This window comes from Epinephelus fuscoguttatus, linkage group LG4, assembly GCF_011397635.1.
Source record: "Epinephelus fuscoguttatus linkage group LG4, E.fuscoguttatus.final_Chr_v1".
Lineage (NCBI taxonomy): Eukaryota > Metazoa > Chordata > Actinopteri > Perciformes > Serranidae > Epinephelus > Epinephelus fuscoguttatus.
The window spans coordinates 39,638,580-39,657,363 of record NC_064755.1 but is presented as its reverse complement, the minus strand read 5'-3'; the positions used below and the strand labels follow the sequence as shown (position 1 = coordinate 39,657,363).

Sequence of the window (18,784 nt, the reverse complement as noted above, 5' to 3'; positions counted from 1 at the left end):
ACCCCTAACAGACACAACAACATCCTCAACAAACAAACACACACGGCCCCACATGCAGCTCTGCTTTGCTTTTGTTAAAGTTTTCACCAGTTCATTTATTTTCTCTTAACGTGGCTGCTGTCCAGCGCTGAGAGACGTTAAGTGTAACTCAGGGGACCGTAAATAAAACTGATTTGATTTGCAGCTCACACGTTTAGCTGCAGTGGCTCCAGCAGGAAAAATTCACACATAGTTTAAAATGTCAGTGTTCATTTCCATTTGCATTCAGCAACTCTCTCTCTCTCTCTCTCTCACTCACTCTCACTCTCACTCTCTCACACTCACACTCACACTCACTCACTCACACACACACACACACACACACACACACACACACACACCACTCCTGCAGCTTGTATAACAATACACTCTTTTCTTGTTGGTGACTGCTGAAGCAGTTTCCCTCTGGATAAATAAAGTTTTTATCCGACGTGTTTCTCCTCAGACTCCGGTGCTCAGTTATTTTTGTACCTGCAGCTGTGATGGAGTTTACCTGTTTAAATCACAGATGCTCATTTCTTCTGACGGCTGTTTGAGAGTTTTAACTTGGTTTAGGGTTAAGTTAGGATAAAGGTTGTCAGGTGTTAGTCAAGAGCAAGTCAAGAACACAGACTGGAAAAATGATAGACGTAGCTACCATGATGACACCCACAGGTTTGTGCATCAAATAGCCATCAATTAATTTTCTATAAACTGCCCAATAGATTAATGGACGGTAGGTTGAACGATGCTGCGCTTTAGCCAGTCACAATGGAAGGGGCGGGGCCGAAACGTGCAGGTGTCCCCAGGAATTGTGTACCTACAGATACAGCAAGCTTCGAGGACCTTCCACTCCTCATGACAGGAAAAAAAGGGCATTAGTGGCAACGTTTTTATACTCCGAAAGAAGTCCAGTCAAGACATGTCTGCAGTTCGAAATGGTAAGTCAAGCTAAGCTCACTGTAACGTTAGATAATACAGCATTTTGGGAAATATGCAAATGCTATACATCCGTGGAAAGGCAGTACTGTATTTATATTTTTTACACTGGCTGACGAATGTTAACATTAAATTAACGGTGACGTTAAACTTGACTTACCATTGGACGACAGTATGAACCTCATCCACTGCCAGTCCTATCAATCTCTTCTGATATATTTCGTTCTGGAGCACTTTCCGCCATTTGTCACTGGCAACAAAGGTCTCAGGGATCCAAACACAATGGACACCCTTCCCTTGGCGATGTCCTCATCCGTGTTTGTGTTTTTTCCAGCATATTTGCTTACAGCGAGCATGCAGTTGGCCAAGCTTGATAAATCAAGCTTTTCCCAAAGCCAGTCGGCAGACATGCCAAAACATCGCATTCCTCTAATAAATACCATAAACAAAGGCGCTGCAGAGGTTTTAAATTTGCAACTTTATGTAGAGTTGCAACTTCCGCGAAAAGGTTGTCGAACTGCTCTTCTGAAAGATCCATGTTGTTTACCGCCGTCTGGTTCGATTTGCATGTAGGAGTGTAACACTGGGGGCACTGCCAGAAGTGAAGGGGGTGAGCGATCCCCGAGGCCCCTGCACTTTTTTTTTTTTACCAATGAATTTCCAGACTGATAGTTAGCAGCCCCTGATCTACACTGCTTTCACACCACAAATGAGCCAGTTTGACTGATACCTTTCACACCAATTCATTTGAACTGTTAACGGTGAAACCTCCCTGCAATGTATTTGTTGTATGATCCAATCAAATCCAGGGATCTTGTATCTTTAGTGTCATTTTAAAGTCTGTTGGTGCCGCTGGAAAAAATCAGGAGAAATTAAATGAGATACAAAATGTGATTAAAAGTGAAAGAAGTGAGAGTCGTCCCGTCTGCAGTTGCAGGTGAGATTGTGCAACATTCCTGCTTCTCTGTATCGTCCCCCTTTTTTTTTTTTTTTTGTCTTATCTGGAAGCATTCGAGCCGTGATGAATACCTCACAGTCTTCCAGGATTACAGAATCTCTCCCTTTGAAGTCGCAGGTAAATAAGTGGAAAGTATTTGCGTTTGTCTCACGACCGGCTTCTCCTGCGTCCTGCAGGCAGAGCGGCGGATCTGGAAACTATGTGTTGTGGTTTGTTATTCCCCAGCCTCCCTCTGGGAAGCCCATCACTCTGCTGTGTGTGTGTGTGTGTGTGTGTGTGTGTGTGTTTAAAGGAGGGGATCGTTATTCTACAGAGTTGTTTTTGCTACACAGCCTGGTGACATTTAACATTTCAGGTGTTGTTATCCAGACAGACTCACCGTAGTGGAATAATCCACTAATAAAAGTCTGCTTGTCTCTTTCATCCAGGATAGTTCTCAGGGATATTATTTGTACCTGTAAACCTTCAGGGTCCTGTGACCTCTGACACCCGTACTCCTCACATTTTTGTAGACGTGATGACTTTTAACCAGCAGTTTGTGTGTTTAAGTGACTAATTTTTATGTCACATTTCACTGTTTCTCAAGAATGTGCCGCTTCCAACAAAACCCACGTAAATACGGTCCTTTGGGTGTGAGCAGGTTCATTAACGGGAGCTAATGACTAACATTAAAGCCAGGCCAGAGGTCATGTCCACTCCAGGTTCAAGTAGTTGGCTGTTTAGAGTCAAAATCTTCAACCACTTAACGAAACCTGAAATGAGCAGCTGCCGTAGATACTGTGGTTAAACAGTTATACTATCTGTGTAAAATATTCTGTCATAAAGATCTATTATTGTTCCAGTTCCCAAACACTTACTGAGTGTTCTTGAAAGAAGGTCATATGGCATTAGTACCTTTACATAAATAAGAGATCTGAATGGTTCCTCCATCACTGATGAGATTTAATGAGACTCGAGATGACATCTGAAGAGTTTAAATAGAGAGAAACCAAAGTATGAGATCTCATAGTTGCTGCAGACAGAAGCAGCTGGAGGCTGAAATGTGTCTCCTGGTGTTTGAGAATCCAGCAGCAGGTTGGAAACATAAAGATGAAGGATGAGACGAGGCAAACACTAACAGCAGACTGATGGGGAGCCAAGGACAAACTGTACAGGGACAGAATAATAATAATCTATGTGGCCATAGCATCACGACGAGATTATGCAAGAGAGGATGATAAATCACCTGCTCCAGTGATCAGACACTTCAATGGAAAACGTGTCATCCCAACATGAGCCTGACTTCTTAAAATGATTCACTGACAAGACAAAAAATAGCAACCAACTTTCCTGGAAACGACTCAGAGTTGAAAGTTTTTCGACTCACTTTCCCAGGACACATCTGACAGATCCACAGTCTCCATTAAATCCTGAAACTCAACAGACAGACAGACAGACATGATCCACTCTGTCTCTACCTGAAGAGACTTGGAGAGGAGACGAACTGAGACGTCCAACTGCTGTCTAACAAAACGTGATCCTTGTGAACACCTTGAAGCTTTGTTGATAATGGAGTGGATATCTATATTGTGATTTATCTTAAAGGGGCAGCTCACCCAAAGTTCACTACATATTTATCCTCTTACCTATAGTGCTATTTATCAGTCGAGATGTGTTGGAGAGTTCGGCTGTAGAAATGTCTGCCTTCTCTCCTATATAACAGAACTAGATGGCACTCGGCTTGTGGTGCTCAAAGCTCCCAAAAATACATCTGAAGGACTCAACAGGAATGTCTCTTCACAGAAATCATGACCTGGTTACTCAAGATAATCCACAGACCTTGTGAGCAGTTTCATGTAGGAACTATTTTCTTTCTACAGAACTACACCTGCCAAGCAGATCACCACACAGGAGGAAGCATGCATCTCCTGCTAGCTCACCTCGTACCACTGAGGGTACCGTGCCATTGTTCAGATGGCCCAAAATTCTAAAGCCACATTAGTCCGAAAAATGTCCCACTGCACCAAAAGCCCACTTCTTCTATGGCCTGTTATCCCAAAAACCAATGCCCATCACTCCAAAGTCCCGTTTCTCCGAAAATTCACACTCCTTGTAGTAAGTTTCAGTTCAGGATCAGCCAACAACACTTGGTATTATTACCGACCATTTGCGGTGTTTCCCAGCTGTGTTTGAGCCACCAATCCCAGGGGCTTTCACCAACCCTTTGCTGCGTTTCCCATCAGCGTGTGAGCCACCAATCCTGGGTGTTGTAACTCCCCCTTTGTGCTGTTCTCCAGTTATATTAATGGCACCAGCGCTGGGTACTTTTTTCAGACCACCCATGGCATTTCCCAGCAATCCTGGATGTGTTTTACCAGCCCTTCGTGGCCTTTCTCAGCAGTGTTTGAACCACCGATCCCGGGTGTTTTTACTGATCCTTCGCTGTGTTCTCCAGCGGCATTTGAGCCACTGATCCTGGGTGTTTTTAAGTGCTCTTCACAGGGTTTCTCAGTGGTGTTTGTGCCATCAATCTTGGTTGTTCTTGCTGACCCTTCAAGGGGATTCCTGGTACCATGTGAGCCACTGATCCCAGGTGTTTTTACAATCCCTTCATGGGCTTCTAGAGGCATTTGAGCCACTAATTTTTACTAATTTTGACCAACCCTTCATTGCATTTCCCAATGGTGTTTGAGCCTCTAATCTCTGGTGTTTTTCATTGCCCCATGTCTGCTTTAACAGTGGCTTTTGTGCTACCAAAGGTGGGTATTTTAGACCAACATCTGATCTTTTCTTAACTATAACCAAGTGGTTTTTGTGCCTAAATCTAACCACATGTTCACCACAGCATTGTTGAGAAAAGTTTTAATGTATCCACTGCGAATGCACCATATCCGTGGTTTACAGAAACGTAAACATTTTTTCTTGAAATTGTGTTGTCTTACTTTCGAAGAAATGGGACTTAAGAGCATTGAGCATTTGTTTCGCGGAGAACAAGATGTCAGAGAAATGGGCTTTTGGTTAGATAGGAAAGGCCTAATGGAAAAAATGTCCTCCGCTGAGCTAGCTAACGTTACAGCTCAGTTGAGGAGGACATCATCAGTCTCACGCTGTCACAAGCCTCTCGTCCCCGAATAGATGCACACTTGTGTCTGTGTGATGATACAATTTCTACAGACTGGTTTCTGGCAGTGGTGGATGAATAGTAAACTGGGATTCTTACCACTGGCGTCCTCCCACCTCGTGCTGCTGGACTGTGTAACCAAACTGGTTTTCTTTAGACCCATAGAAGATCTTGAAGTTCTTTGTGTCAAAGTTGAAGCAGAGCTGAAGATCTGAAACACAGAAAAGACACTCAGCTGACACAACATCATTTGCCCAGTATAACCAGCCCACATAGATAACTGGCCTGTGGATTTCCAGCAGAGTCATTTCTACTCCTACACGAGCAGATTAAAATCTCTCCTTCTTGGAAAAACTGTCTCACTGCCATCACTCCATCAATATCACTCTGTCCACCGACTCTTTAAACCCACCGCTAAATGCACAAGGTTTATGTCCCTTTTTCGGAGCTCTGTAGGAAAGTCTCTAATTGAGGAGGACTTTGAGGGAAAATGGCTTCCACAAAACGTAAATTACACTTCATCACTGAAAGATCTTCTGGAATCAGAGTTTCCTCTAAGAGCCCCTCTGGCCTGGAATCAGATTCTGTTCCTGCTCCACGTTCCCACAGAAAGAAAAGGACCAAAATACTAAATCACACACAGGTGTTCTTTACCCACAGGTATGTGGAGGGAACAAATACTGAGAGCACCTTCCAACAGGGCGGAACCAACACTATAAATAATAATCATTATAATAACAACAAAGTCTCAAAGTGCTTCACCTCGTTGAACCAGGATTAAAATACTTGAGGTTCATAAAATGAGACACAAATGTTGAGAAATATTCAGTTGTTGAGGGAAGTTTTACTGGCATGATTGTTTGTTTGTTTCTTTTCTTTTTATTTCTTAGAGACAATAAAAAGCAGTGCTGGAATGTATTCATCTGACAGCTTTAGTTACTTTACAGATGCAGATTATTAATACAAAATATAATCAATAATCAATGATGATGTGTTATTATAGATTCAACCAAACCAGCAGTATATGAAGTCATTAAAATAAGCTCCAAGTGATGAACACATTAATGCATCAGTAATCATAATCCAACAGAATAATATACACTCACCAGCCACTTTATTAGGTACACCTGTTCAACTGCTCATGATCACAAATAGCTAATCAGCCAATCACGTGGCAGCAACTCAATACATTTAGGCATGTAGACATGGTCAAGATGAGCTGCTGAAGTTCAAGCTGAGCATCAGAATGGAGACAAAAGGTGATTTAAGTGACTTTGAGCGTGGCATGGTTGTTGGTGCCAGACGGGCCGGTCTGAGTATTTACTGGGATTTTCACCCACAACCATCTCTAGGGTTTACAGAGGATGGTCCCAAAAAGAGAAAATATCCAGTGAGCCAAAATGCCTTGTTGATGCCAGAGGTCAGAGGAGAATGGCCAGACTGGTTCAAGATGATAGAAAGGCAACAGGAAGTCAAATAAGCACTGGTTCCAACCAAGGTCTGCAGCAGACCATCTCTGAACCAACAACACCTTGTCCAACCTTGAAGCAGATGGGCTACAGCAGCAGAAGACCACACCAGGTGCCACTCCTGTCAGCTAACAACAGGAAACTGAGGCTACAGTTCACACAGGCTCACCAAAACTGGACAATAGAAGATTGGAAAAACGTTGCCTGGTCCGATGAGTCTGGATTTCTGCTGCCACATTCAGATGGTAGGGTCAGAATTTGGTGTAAACAACATGAAAGCATGGATCCATCCTGCCTTGTATCAACGGTTCAGGCTGCTGCTGGTGGTGTGGGGGAGATTTTCTTAGTACCAACTGAGCATGGTTTAAACACCACAGCCTACCTGAGTATTGTTGCTGACTGTGTCCATCCCTTTATGACCACAGTGTACCCATCTTCTGATGGCTACTTCCAGCAGGATAACGCACCATGTCACAAAGCTCAGATCATCTCAAACATGACAATGAGTTCACTGTACTCCAATGGCCTCCACAGTCACCAGATCTCAGTCCAATAGAGCACCTTTGGGATGTGGTGGAACGGGAGATTCACATCATAGATGTGCAGCCGACAAATCTGCAGCAACTGTGTGATGTCATCATGTCAATATGGACAGAAATCTCTGAGGAATGTTTCCAGCACTTTGTTGAATCCATGTCACCAAGAATTAAGGCAGTTATGACCTTGTCACTTTAGAAATGTATCCATGGTTTGCAGAATCATACAACACCAAAATTTTCCTCTGGCGACTGGGTTGCTTGTATATGCCTACATTTACCCAAGTTAAATTTTATTATAGTATTTCCACACTGTATTGTTAGGCCTACTACTTTTACTAAAGTAACCATACTCTGAGCTGAGCACTGAAACAAAGTATGAAAGATCTAGACTTCTGTTATTTGGGTCACATGACAGTTTAATATCAATTTCTGCACCTTCATGTTTGGATCCATCTGTACTGTAACTTCAGCTTGTTTTCTCAGTTTGATTTAATTTCATACTATGAAATTTGCTACTGAAATCTGTCCCGCAGTAGACAGAACCTGACGGAGCCTCCTCACTGTTATCAGAAACCCTTCGCCTCCCTCCTCTTCCTCCCGCACCAACTGAATCTGGACCTTCTTCTGGTTTCAATTAAAATCTCTATTATCGGGAAGGCCAGCTGACAGAAGGAGCGAGGGAGGACTGGAAGGCCTCGTAACGCTGCCAAGTCTGACAAAAAGACAGATAATAAAGGATGATGAAAATGACGTCACCGCTCTTTTTACTTTCCACGACAGGAAAGTGAGAGCAGGCTGGAAAAAGGAGGGAAGAGATGATTTCATACAGAAGTCCAATCTGTATCATCCAAATAAAGGATAAAAACTGTATGATAAATTATGTGTAAAGACAATCCAAGGCATTCTTCCTCAGTCAGATCATCACAGTGACTTTATTTGTGTGGAATACCAGGAGAGAAATAATAAAAACAGATTCTGATAGAAGTCTTAATTTTTCCTTCCTCATGGTTTTGTGCTCAGAGCTCCGGTGACCTTCCAACTATTCCAGCTTTTTTCTTCTCAGCTCTCCAGAAACTGTGTCACCACTCTGGAATATAGGAGCAGCTTGTAGAGCACAGACAGACGTTTATATATCATAGAAATCTATATGCTGTTTTTCACATTTTATTTCTGGTCTAAATCTCATCCAGTGATTATATTCATCCATCTGACTTTAGGAGCTGTAAGAAAGCCATAAAGATTTCTACTGTAAATTCAAAGTGTCTGTCTCTATAATTATAACTCCAACTGCTTCTGCTCCAGTGTCCTTGCACCAGGCACTAATTTGGTGACCCTTGGACCCCGCCATGACCCTGTGACCTCTGTGCTAAAGTATTTCCTCTGTCTCCTCCAGCTGTGTAAATGAGCTCAACGCTCGGAAAACTTGGCGAGCTGTGGAAACGTTTGCCAGCGGTGATGAATTTGGCTGCTGAGGACAAAAACAAAAGACACTGGGAAAGAAGGGAATGATGGGTAAATTGTCTCTCCCTTTAAGGTGCATTTGTTTCCTCGCAGCTGAGAGAAATCTGCTCCTGTCTGAGGCGAGCCAAAGACCTGCTCGATTTATTGGAGCTGCTGGCGAAAGACGGAGAGAGACTTGGCAGAGCAGAGACACGAGATCCAGATCCAAGTCTGACGGTCTCCTATCGCTGCTGCTGGATGGTCTGACTGATTTAGATGATCCTCTCTGGCACCCGTGACACATTTTTTTAATTCTTTACACAATGAAGGATCTTTGTGACTTGTTTGTGTGTGTTCATACTTAGGTGATTTTTCCAGACGTGTCTTAGCTGCTGTAATAATTGACAACAGATTAATATCCAGCTGCAGCTACTGCTGCAGCGATGGAGAGGATACTTTTGTTTGAAGAGAAACAAAGTCTGTGCTGTTTTTGCAAAATCTCCAGTTTTTAAATCAGACGCAGCAGCGGGAAATAAGTCTAATCAGGTCAAAGATGGGAGTGATTTAGTGAACGGAGCTCGCTGTCAGGCAGCTCACAGCCGTCTGTGTCACTTCCTCCAGCAGGCAGGCAGACGGCTCCATTGGCTCAGCATCACTGAAGCCTGATGATCATGTTGACCAGCAGGATGAGCCTCCACCTCTCTGACGAGCAGCACAAGTCAGAGGTCACGACCCCGACAGCCTGTGGGATATTTTCTGACCTGTCAGATTTGTGTGTCAACATCTGGTAAACAACATCACGTGCCAAAAAAAACCCTAGCATTTTAAACAATTTTGCTGATCAACCAGGTTACAAGATGCATGTGAAACAATTTGATGATCTCAAGCAGCATTGTATAATCACTGTTTTAGCCACATTCATGAGCTAATTCTCAGATTGTGGCCACTGATAGCACCATGAATTGTGCATCACTAACTGCTCTCTGCCCCGTCTCAAGGCTTGATTCATAAAAGATATTTCTCTCATAGTATTACAGCACAGACACGCCCATAAAGTTTTGCAGCTGAGTGCAATTTGCCCTTTTTTACAGCTGATTGCAATTATCCATGCAGCAAAGTATAAATGTTGCCTTTTATGCCAAGAACAGAAGGCAGAACAATGGCAGAGAGAAAAGGAAAAGTGACACTGTCAGACAGCATGCTGCAGGTCCTGAATGATGAGGTGCAGAGGAAGTCATCAAAACCTCAGGCAAGAAATTTGATCACTGGAAAGTCTGGGTGTGACGCCCCTCATGAATGAGCTTCAGTTGCTACCAACTCCCTGAAGATGCTAATAATGTCAGTGTAACTGTGTGTAGCTAGTGACACTGATCTTTGTCAGTTGGACTGTTTAAACACAGAGGCTCATTTGCATAGAAAGGGGCCAATTTTGTACCCTGGAAATCCAGAGTTCTCACGAGAGCACAATTTGAATTTGCTCGGCGAGTCACTCTGATAATCAGTAATGATGCTCATTACCCATGCCCTTGTAGCCAAGCTGCACCAGTGACATCGGTGTATCTGATATAGGCGGGCCAGAGGCGAGCTAAACAGATGACGACAGAGCTGCGACGACAAAGTCCGGAATCAGTCAGTAAACACTGCAAGATGGCTACGGATGAACACCAGCTGTTTGAAACGGCTTTGGCCGCTACAGTGAACGAGTTGGACTTGGCTTTTTCCTCTAAAAGAGTAACTGAAGACGGCACTCGAATCTTTCCTTTGCAAGAAGGACGTTTTTGCTGTTTTGTCGACTGGTTACAGTTACAGTCAACTGTTATCCAGTTGCGTGCAGTGATATTTTCAAATGCATGCTTGGTGCCGCCCCTCGAGTTGGGCCATTTGCATTACTCATAGCCAGACCCTAAATCTTTCTAGATTTGGGTCTGGATTTCCCGGCTACCAATTTTGTGCCAAATGTTTGCGTATTACCTCATTAGATTTGTGTAAATAGCACAGGAGCGCCAGGACACGATTTGCTTGGCAGGACAGTTAATGGTGCATTTCACCCTTTGTTGGAACTTGAACTGAGAATTACATGATTTCTCTTGTCTTTTTGTCTTTGTCCTTTGTTGCAACCCAGCTGCCAAAAAATGACGTACATTTTTGCAAACCACAATTCCTCACATTTGTATGTTATTATATCGAGAATACATTAAAACTTTACGTTTCAGCAACGCTGTGATAAACATGTTGTTCAACCAACGGCAAAGTCATCGAAATCCGGTGCTTGGGCAGTAACTTCCGGCGTCAGACACCTTTAACCTCAGCACGATACTTGGCCAGTCGCTGTTATATTTTAATGGCAGCAGGCAGCATCAGGGAGAAACACAATGGGACAAGAACAAACATTAAGGTGGCAAGAGTCTGAGTAGGATGGACGGGGAGGATAGTGGATGGGTCCAACAAACACCGACTTTCACCTCGGAGGGTGGTGTTCATGTCCAGTAAGATTGTAAAGCCAAACCCTGTTCTTTTTTCCTAAACCCAACTATGTGCATTAGTTGTTGAAGAAAAAAAAGTCATTTTGCAGTTTTGTACCAACATAGTGTGTTTATTTTGAAAGAGACTGTATCTAAATGTTAAATTTCCTGTGAAAACAGAAGTGTGTTTTTAAAGAAGACAATACATGCAACAGGCAGAACTTGACATGGTGTGCCAGGACATCAACAACCAACACACCCAGGGTACCTTGCAAGTCGTGTCTAGACACTGAAAGTCCATGACTAAACGTAAGTATGTAACGAAGTCGGAGTAAGAATGTGTTGCGTCGTTAGGTTTAGTAATCCCTGTGGTAAAACCCTGACTCCTAAAAATTACGTTTTTATGTTACTGTACTGCTTTCCTTGCTGTGGCAACATCTCGATTATGTTCAGAGACATTTCTGTCAGGTAAAGAAACATTACTTTTTGTACCGTGTATAGGCCTATGAAGGAGGCGCATGGGGAGGATGACAGGCATAGAAAAGTACAGGACTTTGACGCCGGAATTTGGCTCGCATCCAGACTGTTGTCTTTAGGTTAAGGCAACAAACGCAATCATCATTCAATGAAAAGGGTCATTGAAATTATAATGCTGTAGTCACTATTAGTGGAAACTGTGTTGCAAAATTGCCTCTTGGCATAACACAACTGAGATATGTTGTCAATGAACATTTTGCTGATGCATTCAGTATCAACGTTTTTTGTGACTTGCCAGATATGCTAATTAGCAGCATTTCCTCATTATGTTAATAGAAAACATAATTTACTCAGCATTACATTTTCTTCACAGCGTTTTGGCTGTTTTAGATTACTGTAGTTGTGTATAATTTCCAGGGGACAGGGCTGCTTGGTAAAAAGCTTTTCATGGTACTATCCTCTCTGGAAAAACAGCAACAGGTTGCACATTTGGTGCCTGAAACATGGCTGGAAACACAGAAATGACCCGCTAAAAAACAACCGTTTTTGTTGTTTGTCAGACCACTGTTGCTTGAACAGTGGTCTGACGATGAGCAGGGGTCTCACCTAGATGTCATGCCTTCCACCATCCCGTCCACCTCCTGAGGACAAAGTCAGCTCATGTACTACGTCACTACAAACCCTGGTATGATACGTACGAAACATGCAAATGTAGCTAATTCATGGTTTGCAGAAACGCACAATGCCAACATTTTCTCCTGGTGACTGAACTGTTGCGCACTTTCTCCTCTCAGTGTTAGTGATCAGAAGCTCCAGAGCAGCCACTAAATGGACCTTGTGTTGAGATTGCTTTGTAAATGACGCGAGAATCAACTTGCATATTCATTGTTGCATCTTCTTTGTATATCACAGTCAAATTTTCATGTTAACGCTGCTACTTGGTGGATGATATATGAGCTGAATGTAAATGTGACTCAAGCTGTTGTAGAAAACGTGTTGAGTGACACACTGCAGTGTGAATATCTCTTCCAGTGAGCAAGGACACTTTAAAGTCAGAATTTTTTGAATGAAGTTTGGTGTGAAACTTTCCTCTTACATAAGATGACACGTATCAGGGATTGACTTGATCGTCCTCCAGCGTACACTCAGTACTGGCAGAAAAATTAAGGAGGCATTTTATTTTCTTTAGTTATATAAAACTTTTTTTATGCACAGACAAATTTATCGGACTGTTCTGTCCCTGAAGCAGAGTCTTCGTTACAGACAAAATAAAACCACCGTGCGTGTCTGTGGTTACTATGAATTGCAGCTGTGGTGCCAAGCAGGCAGCAGGACTCAGCCAAGTTATATTTCTATTATGGTTTGTTTTGTAGAAGTGCAGTGCCACATGGGTGGAGATTGATACAAGAGAGAGCGCACCGAGTGTCAGAGAAATTCAACAGCTCACAGGACAGTTTGGGAGTCTAGTTAAAGACAATTTGCTGAGATTCAGAACCTGCCAGGACACATCTGTTTCCAGAGGTGACAAACCCCACCCATCTGGGACATCAAGGAGGTTAAATCAACTTCAGACGGTTACTGGATAATAGTGTAAGAGTGATTGAAGCCGGTGTGTTTTGAAGGAGGCAGGTGGTGACTGATGGCTTCCTGTGTGGTGTTACCAACCACAGACTGACAAGCAGCAGCAACAACAACAATATCATGACGGATGTGTTGCTGCACGAGTTTAACGATCCGCCTAAAAGCCACAACTTGCCATAAAAACCATCTCACCCTCGCAGTTCCTGGAGGAAAAACCCATCACCTCCCAGCGAGAGCTCACTGACCTGCAGGCTGACACTCGAGGGAAACATCCACAGCCCCACAGCCATCGCGCCAAAATCTACCCAAATCCAATTTAGAGGCCAGTGGGATCATGATGCTGCAGTTTTAATGTATGGAAACACAATTTAATCAGAGTGAAACAGGAAAGTGGGCTCTGACTTCATCCACTGGGACTCAAGTGTTGTCTTCTGTAAATTTGTTCTGACAGCAGCAGTAGTGCCTAAAGACTGGGAGGTCAGTCAGTCGATATTTGCCAGATTGGCGTTAGATTTTGTACAGCTCCAGGAAGGTGATTTCTGACCTTATCTCTCACCACCATCAGCTCATTTCAGAACATTTCCCCTAGACTGTATGAAGAAAGCACGGCCAAACCTAAACATGAAATTTAGTGTGACTCTGAAGCCCCGTTTCTCCCAAACACTTTCGGCATGGTACCTTTGAAACCCGCGCTGGCGTATAATCCCGGAACAGACAAGACATGCTATTGTTGTAGCCCTCCAACAGCATACGGCGTTCTTGTCTGCCTCTCGAAATCACCATGACCACGAGGGACAGCGTGCACCTTATCTGCACAATCAGTAAGGCGTACGTTACGTACGAGATGAACAAAACTGTACGATTATCCATCTTGCTGTTGTTCGAAAATGCCGGTCTGCCACCTGATTCCAGTTGTTTATTAAGTGACGTAAGAGCTCAACCGGAAAGGAGGCCGTATTAACCTGCTGAAACGACTCATATCACCACCTAGTTTTAAGGAGGAGGACACGTTCCCGTCAGTAATTTGATTATCTCAGTTGCATGTAAACTGGGACAAGGACAGAAGGCTGATTAGATGCCAAAATCGAATTTTGAGCATAGCTCGATTAAGCTGTGCATGTAAACGTACTGACTGTATTTCCTCATCAGCAGTGACACAGATGGAAGTCTGCACCTCGTTTATCGTCCACAGAACGAGGCTGCACGCCCACATTTTCAGCACAAAATAGAACAGGCTGCAGTGAGAGTCTCTCTCCATGGGATATTTAAAAATAGCAGCTTTGTGCATTCAGTCCTTCTCAGGCAAGCTCAGGGGTTTAGTGTTGCTGGAGCCCACAGGAACAACCCTCCATGGTGCTTTTTTTTTGGAGGATTGAATATATGCAGTTCACATAATTTGGTTAAGATGAATACACATTTTTAAACACCTGAAGATCCACTCATTACTAAAAATGTATGTCATCCAAGAGAGACAATAAAAAACGAATGGAATGGTCAAACTTGTCACATTGAAATTTAAGGTGTGTTAATGCATTCATGTTGTGATCTCATGCATTGAGTAACATTACAAGTAAACATTACCCCTTAAAAGTTGCCGGCTGTTGACCCCTGTGAATTATTTTGTTTTCAGACTACAATTGCAACGAGAGGCAGCAAAACATCCTTTCATTTATCAGTTACAGTTTGCTAATATGTGTAAAACTCTCCACAGTATGAGCAGAAGTTACATAAGCCTCAAAACCAGCCACAGCTCAGGCCAGGAGGATCCTGATCAGATGCTCGAACCACCTCAACTGACCCCTTTCAATGCGAAAGAGCAGCAGCTCTACTCCAAGCTCCCTCCAGATGTCTGAGCGTCTCACCCTATCTCTGAGGCTGAGCCCAGCCACCCCACGTAGGAAACTCTTTTCAGCCACTTGTATCCACGATCTCATTCTTTCGGTCACTACCCGGCGCTCATGACCATAGGTGAGGGCTGGGACATAGATGGACCAGTAAATTGAAAGCTTTGCCTCGTGGCTCAGGCAGGAAGGCAACCGATATCTACTGTAGGTAATACACTGACTGTGGATAGGTACCTTAAAAAATCTGAACCGTCCCTTTACAAACTGAATCCTCAAACTGAACTGAACCGCTGGCTGTTAGCAGTGGAGCTCTTCAATGCTTCCCCTGACTGACTTAATTCAAAGTACTTCCTCTTCAAAAGACAGGAAAAGCCACACAAGTGTGCACTGCACTGTTCTTCCTCTTTGCACTAATAATTGCATGTCATCCCTCTTCTCTGTGATGGCTTTTCACGCTGCCTTCAAGCGTGACTATTTGAAACAGCTACAAACACTTCTGCCTTTAGACATGATGAAATTATACTTGTTTGTTTTGAGCATACTGAAATCGCTTACTCAACACATTCATGCTCCCCAGAGGATGAACATGTTACAAACTTTTCTTTACCACTATGTTAAGCTGTTGGCTTCATGCACAATATTAGAGCGGCCCTCTAATAGTCGACCAGAAAGGTAATTAGTCGGCAAGACAAACAAACAAACATGAAACTCTATTAGGAGCTGCGCCTTGTCAAAATAAACCAAAACCCATATGACCGGACCATATTGGAATTTAATTTGAAAGGACAGACACAGGAAGTGTCCACGCTCAGCAGTCAGACAGGAGTCAGGTTCATTTCCAGGGCTGGTACCTGCAGTTATTCCACAGGCTAGTTAATAACATGTCAGGCAGGAAATCCAAAGTGTGGGATCATTTTGAGAAGGTGAAGGACGAACCCAAGGTGATATGTAAACTCATCTTCATTGGTCGACTACAAACATGACGTATCATCTGAAACATGGAAGTAGCTACATGCCCATTAGCCCACAGCGTCATTAACAGGCGGCTCGCTCAGTGTGTGACGTGCACTTGGAGATAAAATATAGGCCTATATTAATGAAGGTTCATTAGTACGGTTTTGTATTTCTCTGTAATGTAGCACAGTGTTAACAATGTTACTGATACTATTCTTTCTCACACCTTCAACTCAAACCACCAAAATATATCATTTAATTATTGAATTTATATTGCAAACATGCAGGCGACCAGTCGACTAATGGCCCTAAATGACAACTATTGGTCAACTAGGAAAATTCTTAATAAAATATGAATGTCAGAATGAATATGAATATCAGTGGCGGAGGGTCTGAGGGGCAGGGACAAAAGAAATCAAATGGGCACCAGCATGAAAAAGTGCCCTGGGTTGCCTAGCCATGTTTTCTTGCACACTGGACCACCACAGAGACACTTGATCATACTTTATCCATATATACCCCTCTTCCACCAACATGGATGTGATTCTGTTCTGGTTTCTCCACTTGATTTTGAACCGTACAGACCATTTCAATCAAAAATAAATTGGTTCAGAACCCAACAAGTTGTGTTATAACCAAAAAATAGCAGGTTTTGCTTTGCCTAAGCTGCGAACTGTGATGACATCAGTGGGTGTGTCATATTCTACAGGTTGGAGAGAGAATGGAGAAGGCAAGAATCAAGAAGTTAAGTGAGAAATCATCAGTGGTCCCATTAAGAGTTGGCCCATGCTTGTTTTTTGATACAAACAAACGTTTGCAGGTAATCAATGCAATCTGCTGTCTTGCTGCTACTGTTTGCTTCTGTTGTGCACTGTGCAACACCCGCCACTGATGACACATCGTTGATTACAATGTTTCTGATCAAAACTGGTTCACTACATAGCACCAAGGTTCCAAGAGTCCTGAATGGAATCAGGTCAAGAACCAGAGCTAGTTTGGTGGGAAAGGGGTTACGGAGCTATTTAAAGCCCAGTACAGACGAAAGAGTCATGATGAGATGAGTTGAAAGAGTCAACTTGCAATGTGCTGCTCTGCAACATTTTAAAAACCTGAAAGTTCACCCCATTGCAGTTAGATGATGGGTGTATCATCTCTACGTGTACTTCTGTTCTGATTTGCAGCTTTTCAGGTTTATTTTGTGGCTGACTGTAATTTCTTAAAATCTGAATGAGGACAGTGATAGTGAGATACTGGCTACAGTTGCCTAAAACGAGCATCAGATGGACTAAATTCATAATAAATACACCATAACCAGCACCAATTAGTCAGTCAATGAAAATGTGTGTGTGTGTGGGCGGGGCATAAGCACATAGAGCTAGCGGCAGCAGCGACAGAGGGCTCGGCGGGGACAGAGCACCTGCTACAGCAAGCAAACACGCCACCTGTGGTCATTTTGACTTGACCAGCGGAAAGCAGCCTCTGGCGATTTGACCAGCTGAGTTGCAGGTGACATCATCAGCCGGCTTGAGTCGAGCTCAGTTGACACTTCTGTAGCTTTTCTCTGCAATGTTCCAAAACTCGTCACGAATCTTTGGTCTGAAATGGTTTTACGAGGGCATTATGACGCACATCACCAGTTATGACCATCACCTTCCTTCTATCACCACCCATCAGGACAGGCTTTACACCTTTAGACACACAGGTGCAGCTCTCATCAATCTCAACTCAAGCTCCAGAACAAGTAAGTGGACCTTGAGTTGAGGATGAAGATATTATTGTGTGTATAGATAGTGAAGTCTTGAGGAAATGCTCTCAGGGCTTTAAGTGATATTTCTAACACCCTGACAGATCTTAATATCCATTCTGAGTGTGAAGGAAACCAATTTGACTCAACAGTTCTTTCACTTCCTCATCTGCTTTAAACCACCAACCACCCAAAAACCCACTTTATCACTGCACTACAAGTGACAGTTACTCAGAAAGTTGGAACTCAGAGTTGGACTTAAACTCACACTACAAAGACTTTCAGAGGCTCAGAACGACTTCATAAAGTCTCAAAGAGGCTAATAAATCTCATAAAGGGTTAAGATGGCTTTGAATGAACCCACGTGCTCTGCTTCAAAGATCCATCAGGAGAAAATAAAAACATGTGTGCAGATAAAAACACTCAGATTTCACATTCACTGTCAGAGAACGCTAGATTGAGGTGTTTAAACGCTTCTTAGTGAAGCTGTGAGCACTCAGAATAAGCCAATCTAATGGACTTTTGATTCATGCACCAGATGAATGACATGACATGAAGGCAGAGGGTGTGACTGGAAACATCCTGCCAACAACCAGTTTGCAGCTTGAAACAGAAACAGCTTAAAATCTAACAAAAATAAAGTTTGAAATAAAGTTCTGTCTTTAGCCTTGATGCTTCTTCAAGTGTAAATAAAAAGGTAAAATACTTTTGAACACCTCAATCACCTCCCTGTGCTGTGATTAATCGGTCGCCATGGCAACGGGTGAGTTCCAATGAGTAGGTCCAACTTTGAGGCTCATAACTCACTCACATGGAGCCAACGATCCATCAGCAACACCTGTCTCTCTGTCTCTCTGATCTGTGCTGTGTGATGCTCACTCACTCACCTGGCAGGAAGCTGCAGGTCGACAGCAGCAGAAGAAGAAGATGATAATAATCCATGAGTGTGTTTGAAAGCGAAAGAAACCGAGTGTGTGTGAGTGTCTGTGGGTTGATTCTTAACTCTGCTGCTCTGATGTGTGAAGGAGGAGAGAGGGAGAGGGAGAGAGAGGAGGAGCACAGTAAACACACCTCCTCTCACACACACACACACACACACACACACACACACACAGCGATCTCTTTAACTTCACCTTCTCCTGTCAGAACAGGAGCTTTAATGTCTCGATCGGTGCACAATCAGGAAATGCCTTCATTTGTGTCTGTGGCCAGATGTGAACATCTGTCCAGGAATCCCAGAGAGAAAGTTACTGAGGAGC

General features: G+C 43.2%; 1 protein-coding gene across 1 annotated transcript in view; it reads right to left on the bottom strand.

Moving 5' to 3' along the window:
* The window catches only part of itga11b (integrin, alpha 11b), a 62,914-nt gene extending 44,397 nt beyond the window's left edge, over window positions 1-18,517 (bottom strand). The window contains exons 1-2 of the mRNA XM_049575154.1: window positions 18,413-18,517; window positions 5,115-5,226 (exon numbers count right to left, since the gene is read on the bottom strand). Of these exons, the coding sequence (XP_049431111.1) occupies window positions 5,115-5,226; window positions 18,413-18,467 (167 nt within the window). The 5' untranslated portion in view covers window positions 18,468-18,517. The remainder of the gene's footprint in view (window positions 1-5,114; window positions 5,227-18,412) is intronic.
* Window positions 18,518-18,784: the final 267 nt, after the last annotated feature.